Source organism: Homalodisca vitripennis, unplaced genomic scaffold (assembly GCF_021130785.1).
Source record: "Homalodisca vitripennis isolate AUS2020 unplaced genomic scaffold, UT_GWSS_2.1 ScUCBcl_5259;HRSCAF=11907, whole genome shotgun sequence".
Taxonomy (NCBI): domain Eukaryota; kingdom Metazoa; phylum Arthropoda; class Insecta; order Hemiptera; family Cicadellidae; genus Homalodisca; species Homalodisca vitripennis.
In genome coordinates, this window is record NW_025781366.1 from 33,757 (window position 1) to 42,670 (window position 8,914).

General features: G+C 34.4%; 1 protein-coding gene across 2 annotated transcripts in view; it reads left to right on the forward strand.

Annotated features, from left to right (window-relative positions):
* LOC124373287 overlaps nt 1-8,854 on the forward strand; it is a 33,242-nt gene extending 24,388 nt beyond the window's left edge. For both annotated transcript variants that reach the window (XM_046831670.1, XM_046831669.1), the window contains exons 7-9: nt 11-118; nt 1,069-1,201; nt 8,662-8,854. In XM_046831670.1, the coding sequence (XP_046687626.1) occupies nt 11-118; nt 1,069-1,201; nt 8,662-8,839 (419 nt within the window). In that variant the 3' untranslated portion in view covers nt 8,840-8,854. The remainder of the gene's footprint in view (nt 1-10; nt 119-1,068; nt 1,202-8,661) is intronic.
* Nucleotides 8,855-8,914: the final 60 nt, after the last annotated feature.

Sequence of the window (8,914 nt, forward strand, 5' to 3'; positions counted from 1 at the left end):
CTGTGTGTAGAGACAGTGAACGAGGGCAACTGTGAGGAGCGGCTGACTGTTCTCAACCAGAAACTGGAGCAGGCACGCCATCGGCTAAGAGTAAACAAGATGGAAGTGCCACCCACAGGTAACTGTTTACAGTTTTAATCCAAAAAGTATTCACCACAATCTGTGGTAACAGCTACCCTTCTTTCAAAGTTCTCCTCTCCGTAAGACACCAGTTCCTTTCAGCACTCTTCCATCTTCCAGGAACAATCCTTAAATTAATCTTATTAGTCAATAAGTTCTTTATAGATTTCGGTGTACTTTCTTTTACATTCTAAAACCTTGTTTCCTTCAGGAAAGTTTCCAATCATTGGAAATACGAATTACAGAGAGCTACATCAAAACTTAAGGAGTTTGATGAATTGTTATACATTGTTTTTAATTGAGAAATATTGGACAAACAAATTGATGTAGTTTTATTGTAAATAAATCAATTACAACTATAGCGTTAAGGATTTCTGGTGGAGAATCTATATGTGATCATACAAAATACCTATGAATTTTAGAGAAATCCTTTAAAATAGATTTTGTGTTCCATGCTTCTGAGTAAAATAATGAAATTTGAGTCTACTATTAGATTGTGTATATATAATTAAAATAATTTGACACCTTGCATCTATCGTCTATGATGTACCACTTTTGAGAAGATCAAGATTAAAGGTGGTAGGAATTTCCTGTGCTGTTATCCAAGTGCATTTTTTATAAAATGTCCTGTTAACTAATTGGTATTTTATGCAAGTTCTTAAAATATGCTCTTGATGTAGGTACTGAAAGGGTTTAAATAGGGATTCAATTTAATCTTTTAACCCTCTTTCTGATGATTTATATCTACTGAGTGTAGTAAAAGTATTAGTTGTTCCATTATCTTAAAGTTTAGAATATGAATATTTCAGTAAAATAAAATTTTGGCATGTTTGATATTTCAACCAGAATCTATATTAAAGAAAACCTCTCTGACCTACTGAATATCTTAAAATCTTAGTTGATTGCTATCTGTTTATATTAGTGCCTAATATGCGTAATTGTTTTTAGCGACACTGGCAGAATTAGTCTCTGATACTGTAGAGGCGTTGGGGAAATTGAAAACAAATCAAGATGTCGAAACAATGAAAACGCTGACAGAGCTCAGCAAAGTGAAGAAATCAACCGCTAATGCCATTCTTAAGTATGTATAAACTATTTATCAAGCATGTTAAAAGCTAATCTATTAATTTAATTTGTAGCACAGTTTTACATCTAGTCTTATTTCACAATTTGCCATAATTTGCCTTTCCAAACTGCCAAGCCTTTCACCAAAGGCATGTCTTAAAACAACCAGCCCAGTCTATACATTTTACATGCTTTTATTTAAATATTCTTATAATATACATATACATGGATACGTCCCACAAAATCGGTAACCTGTTCCACAAGATCGCTGTTTAACTATCGGAGCACTATCAGAGTTAATAGAAATCTACAAAGAAAATGTTAGGCAGCAGATTCTTCATAAAAGTTTCAAAATGAGTAAAGCTTGTTCAAAATTGGTTGCAAAGTGTCTCACCCTTGAATAGAAGGAATATTCTATTGTAAAGAATGATTTTTCTGACTTTTTATAAAACATAATATCCTAACCTTTTAGAAAACGTTATTATTTGCGTTTGTGAATTGTGTGTTTTTTTTTTATTTACGGCTCTAAAACAAAACGTCAGTATTAGCATTGGAACTTCTCTGGTTCTCCACCTTAAAAAGAAGCATGAATAATAAAATGAAAAATTCAAGGCAATGATGATTGTTTTTTTTTCTGTATATCAAAGGGATTTTGCAAATTGATTGGGTACCAGAGGGGCAAACAGTAAAACAGAGTAACTACATTAGCGACCTGACTACCCTACGTGAGAGTTTAGGGAGAATAAGGAATGGTTTGTGGAAAAAAATCATGGTTACAAACAAATCTGATTAAGAAAAGGTGCAATATTTCAATTCCTTTATATGTTGTATGTGATATTACATAGAGATAGTAAATTTGTACATCAAATTTCTTAAGACTGATTTTTCACTGGCTCACATGCCGTGTATCTCATAACCAAATTTAACATTTTCCCTTTAAATATCAATAAATATTTCACGTTAAAGGTTAAATTTTCAGCATTGCATGTCAGCAATGTTGTTTCAACAAACTTGTAAGTTAAAAATAATAATTATGAACTAGGCAAGTGCTAGTTATATAAAATTTGATTTTTAATCTGTGGAATAATCCCTTTGCCATTGCATTAATGATTAAGGGCTCAGGCATGATGCAATCAGGAGATGTTATACTTTATCTTGATCAATATTAAGGGGACTACACATACCACTGGATGCTCTTCTACCTCCTTATAACGACTTGGATTGTAGATATTAATATTGCAGAATATTAAGATTTAAATTATTAATGAGACATCCAAGACGATATAAAAATATTATTTGATTAGTAAGCTCTGAGTGAATATTCAGTACAATTACTAAATTTTTAACTATTAAATATTATCTGGTTTGTCTAAAATAAAAATCACAGTTCTAAATTAAAATAATGGATTTATTTTAAACTGGCAAATTAATAAGTACAATGTTTCATAATTTTCATCACTCTATTTTCCACAAAGAATTGACCAACCGTGTAGTAATTTTAAAAGGTCCTTTGGCAAGAAATAAATATATCAATCAAATATATCAAACTAAAAATCAGAGCTCTCTTCTGAAATAAAATATTAAAGTTTTCAAATAAATTCAAATACCGCTTGGAAATAACTAAAATAAAAATGTTCACTCTAAAAATAAGACTCTAAATTTATCTAAACTCCCCAGTGCAAGTGAATTGACTACACCAGGAATTAACACACATATATCTGGTCCAAGAACGTCAAAAACAAGACATTTTGTGCCAAAACAAGTTTTTTCTGATAGGAAAAAGACTGCTTTTAGCATCTCGCTACAGGCAGCCAAATACAACACTAAAATTGACACAGTTGGAGCTAGACAAACCACTCATAAAAAACTGAATTATACAACACCCCTGCCAGAACAACCTGACTATTCTACAGAAATTGACATAGTTGGAGCCAGACAAACCACTTATAAAAAACTGAATGATATAACACCCCTTCCAGAACAACCTAACTGTTCTACGGAAATTGACATAGTTGGAGCCAGACAAACCACTTATAAAAAACTGAATGATATAACACCCTTCCAGAACAACCTAACTGTTCTACGGAAATTGACATAGTTGGAGCCAGACAAACCACTCAGAAAAAACTGAATTATACAACACCCCTTCCAGAACAACCTGACTATTCTACAGAAATTGACATAGTTGGAGCCAGACAAACCACTTATAAAAAACTGAATGATATAACACCCCTTCCAGAACAACCTAACTGTTCTACGGAAATTGACATAGTTGGAGCCAGACAAACCACTTATAAAAAACTGAATGATATAACACCCCTTCCAGAACAACCTAACTGTTCTACGGAAATTGACATAGTTGGAGCCAGACAAACCACTCAGAAAAAACTGAACTGCACTCTTCATTTAACACAGATACAATACCCACCATCAACTGCAAAGATCCGTCCCAATGGTGAAGACATAGAAGCATTTTTTAATAGACACATAGAGTTTTACAAAAACATAAATAACAACTACTTCTATACTCTCACCAGACCACACTCCGCTCCTGTGCAAATCTCCTCCTCCCACTCAGAAGCTGATCCTGCAAACACTCTTGAAAATAGTTTTTTAGAAACCCTCACTCCCAAAAAAAGCAGAGAAAAACTAATCACAACCTTATTGACCAAGGAAATCAACTAAGGATATTTCATCAAAACATAGACTGCTTAGGTGGGAAAATTAACAGATTGACACACATTCTAGAACTTCATTCACCTGACCTGGTAATCTTGTCAGAGCATGGTCTTAAAGAGTACCAGCTCTCAAGTACTAGACTGCCAGGCTACAACTTAATAGGAGGCTTCTCTCGGCATACCTGCAGAAAAGGAGGTGTAGCAATTTTTTTCCAGTGAAACACTAGGAAACCAAGTACACAATTTAACAACTGAGCTTGCTTGTGAACTTACGTGTGAAACTCACGTAGTACATGTGACTATTGGCAAAACCACAATCTATGTAATTGGAGTCTACAGACCACCAAGTGGAAACCTTGACAATGCCCTTGACATTTTATCTAGTACTCTGGACCTTATTCCAACAACACCCAGGGTAGGAAGTAAATGTCCTACTATAATCATGGGTGACATTAATGTAAATGGGCTGAATCATGACTATAAAAACCAAAAAACTTAAAGACATGTTGGCCAGTCATAACATCACCAGGATAGATCTCCCACCCACTAGAGTAACTCTGAACTCTAAATCATCAATTGACTTTGTCTGCTCTAACCTTGACATAGGTAAAATTGACGCTGATTTAATTATCACTGGCCTATCAGACCACAAAGCTCAGCTCTGCTCAGCTAGTATTCCGAACAAAAAATTACCTTTGCCCATTTTAACCAATAGACATTTCTCACAGAAAAACCTAGATTACTTCAAAAACCTGCTTCATTTAGAGACATGGCAAAATGTATATAACTCCCCTTCTGTGGAAGAATCCTATGAATATTTTCATGAAATACTCATTCAAACTCTTAATGCAACATGTCCACACAAAAAAATCCCGCCCGAAAATAAAATCAAAATTCAAAGCAACCAATGAAGAATCTGAAAGGTTGAGAAAACATTTTCTAAGATCCCTGGAAATGGAATTAACAACTGGCAGTGAGGGTGATAAAATAGAAACAGCTATCAGAAAAAAGAACTATGACCTCTACTTGAAAAAACTGAGGAAACAGTCAACCTCAGACTTCATTAATAACTCACATAACAAACAAAGGGCTGTTTGGGAGGTTATTAACTACGAAAAATGCAATAACAGTAAAAAGGACGAACCACTTAAACTTATAATCAATGAAAAACTGATCCAGGACCCTTTGGAAATAACTGAACACTTCAACCATTACTTTACAAAAATAGCTGACATCACTCTCTGTAACGCTAACCAGGCCATAAATAATCAGCTAACAACATGGAAAGACTATGGCGATGTACCTGACTTCATCCCACTCTCAACCACACCGGAAGAAGTCCTTCATATACTCACATCCCTTAAATCGAAACCAGCCGCAGGTGTCGATGAAGTCTCTTCCACACTCCTAAAACACTGTAAGGATGAAATAGCAAATCCCTTATGTCACATAATTAACCTGTCGTTTTCACAAGGTGTCTTTCCTATGAAACTGAAACTTGCAAAAGTATTTCCTAAATACAAGAAAGGCAATACAACATCAGTGGAAAACTATAGACCTATATCGATTCTTCCAACGATATCAAAAGTAATTGAAAAAATCTTTCTGAATCAATTGACAGCACATCTGACTACTCAAAACATCTTGACGCCTCAACAGCATGGCTTCTTACGAGGAAGATCCACCACCACGGCTATAGTTCAACTGACAGAGTTTATTATCGACAAACTTGAAGAAGGTACAACAGTAACCGCCATGCTACTAGACTTCAGCAAGGCTTTTGATTGCCTAAACCACTCTCTACTGCTCCAAAAAGTAGGGAATATGGACATTAGGGGAGCATCACATGACTGGCTTGCTAGCTACCTGAAAGATCGACAGCAACTAGTGGAAGTAAATTATACCAGAAACAACACATAACATAAAGCAAGATCAACCTTACTCCCAATCACTAGAGGTGTACCTCAGGGATCTATACTTGGACCAGTGCTCTTCATATTGCTGACAAATGATCCTACCAAGCTATCTTCTTGACTGGGCCCAAGCTATGTTATATGCAGATGACACTGCTCTTCTTATTGCAAAAAAAGACACAGAATCTCTTGAAATAAATTCATTTATAGCCCTGAATATGACAAAGCAATACTGCCAACATAATGACCTAGTTCTTAATGAGAGCAAAACACAACAATTAATATGGAAAGGCCGAAGAACCAATGATTACTATGGCTTACCTGAAATAATCCAAGATAATGAAGCCAAGTATCTCGGCATAACAATAGATGACAATCTCTCTTGGAACTCACACATTGATGGTCTTTGCAGCAAGCTCAACTCTAGTATCTATGCTCTTAAAAGAATAAAAAGTACTTGTAACAATGATACTACCAGGACAGCATACTTCTCTCTTTTTGAATCTCATCTGAGGTACGGACTACTTGTGTGGGGCAACTCCTCAGTAAGAAACAGGGAGCGGGTTCTGGTTCTACAAAAGAAAGCAATTCGAATTCTTGCGGGACTGACTCCTCAAGACTCATGCCGTCAGGCATTTGGAGAACTAGCGATCTTGACAGCTGTCTCACTCTACATCTGCGAGACCATCTGCTTCACAATAGCTCAGAAACCTGACCCAGCTAGGTGACACACACAGCTATGACACCAGAAACGCCTGTGACTATGCCCTCCCCACACACCACCTGACCCTATTTGAAAAGAAACCTACATACATGGGGAGAAAACTTTTCAATCATCTTCCAGAGGACCTCAAGAGACGCAGAGATGAGAAGTACTTCAAGACAGCACTCAAGGCCTGGCTGCTGCAGAAACCATACTACACCCTAGAAGAATTTTTAAATACCTGATTGTACAACTAAATTATATTGACACAATTCTGTACTCCATGTATACGAATAAAGATTTCTGTATTCTGTATTCACTTCTAAGTTCACTCAAAATTCAAAATAAAAATCAAGCTTCTCTTTCCACTAGTTGTACCTTAACTTTCAAGTCTTTACAATTCAGTTACAACTCTTTCAAACAATTATTAAAGTTCAATTAATTTCCAATTAATAATTCACAATAAAACCGTACAAATTAAATATAAATATTAATAAATTACTAAATTTCCAAAATTCAATCAAAGTTATTAACAAAGTTAAATTTTAATTCACTTTTCTTGCAAGTTTGAACCAAATGTAACTTGTATGATTCTATTGTGCTCTATTGTTCATCAAGAATCAGTTATGCAGATTGCTCTGTAGTTTCTGTAAATTTAATTTTTCCTATAAAAAAGACAACAAAATTAATTTAATATCAGATCTGGAAGACTATTTCAATATAACGTACAATAAATTTGGTACTTACCTCAAAATCCCTTGTGGAAAAAAATTAGAAACACTGCGCACTGTAATCAACTTAATTTCATGATAATAACCAAAAGAAGGGCGAAAATTATGAGCTGGCGGTTTTATAGTTCCTCTTCCTTCCCTTCTGATGGACATCCGCTGCGTTTTCTCATCGGCCCAGCCGTATCCAGCTCAAGAACATTAGCCTTCTCAGATCTAACGTAACTGCAGTACAAGACAAGTTCTGATCAATTCAAGGCAGTGAACCGCCTTCCTAATAATTTAAAATTACCTGCACTAACTTGCCAAAGGATTACATATTCGTTTTTATCATAACTTCTCACAATCTAATTTAAAATTAAATCCCAATATTTCTTTCCCAAAAATTTTCATTTAATTTAAGTTTTTAATTTTTAAAAAGCAACCAATGTAGCTTTAAAAACGCTACACTCCTCCTCCCCCATAGCTTGTGTTTAGGCCAAGGCCTAAAATAAATTCTTTTTTTAGAAATTTTTGTTAATTCTGCATTATCCATTGGCATTGTTAGTTGAATGAGGAAAAGTAATAAATAATTTCATCACTCTGCCACTCATTGTTCACACCTCAACTCTGTCTTTTTTTTCGTATTGGTAACGTTCATAAAAAAGTTAACTGTGCAATTAATTCTTTTTACCATGAAAACCCTGAAAGAGCCATTAGCCACGAAGTTGATTATTTAGATTAAATGGGGACCCTGTAACATATTAAACATTGTTAATGTATATCTCCAATGAACTATTCTGATTTACTACTTTTAGCCATGAAAGTCAATCATAGTTTTGCTCTATAATATAAAATCAGTCGATTGTGAAGAATTTGATTATTATAGCAGTTCTTAAATAAGGGCATTAATCTTTATATTCAAACCTTGGTACTTATAGCTTCTACAACCAGAATTAATAGTGGATCACTAAATTATAGAATCTCATCAAGAAGTTCATTCTCATTTATGATTCAAATGTTCCCATTCGTTTTTTAGGATACATAAAAAATTCATAATAGTGGTAATGAGATCTAATTTTCTTTAGTAGTGCTGTGTACTGGAATGAAAATTAAATTTCAACTTCTAAAGTGTAGCAAAAATTATCATAAAAACATCTTCATCGATATGAATTTAAAAAGCCTACTGAACAAAAAACTACAGTAAATATGTTTAATTTGGTGCTGCTCATTGTTATGGAGATTTTGAACTTGGCACTGTAAGTATATACAGTCATCTGGTAATGAGGAAAGGTCTTTCAATGAAATTCAGAAGATTACCAATCAGCTTGGTGCTTTCACCTTTAGTAATGCCAGCCATAGGAAAATAAATGTCCCCTTCAACAAAACCTCTGATTAAATATTATAGTTTCAGTAAATATTATAAGTGATTCTTTCTTGTATTATAAAAATTTATTTCATCATTTATGTTACAGAACTGTAAATAGTCTTCCTGTGTCTGAAGACCTTCTATTAACAAAAACTACATTGGAAATCAGTGCTCAAGATTTACTGGCCCAAAACTCACTGTCACTTGATGTAGAGACTCAGCAGAGCCACAGTGAAATCCAAGAGCAAACAAGATCACTTGATGTAGAGGCCCAAAATAGTTAACAGGAAATTCAAGTGTGCAAAATTATTTGATGCTGTAGATCCAAAACTCAAGCACCAACAAATTCATTTATTTAA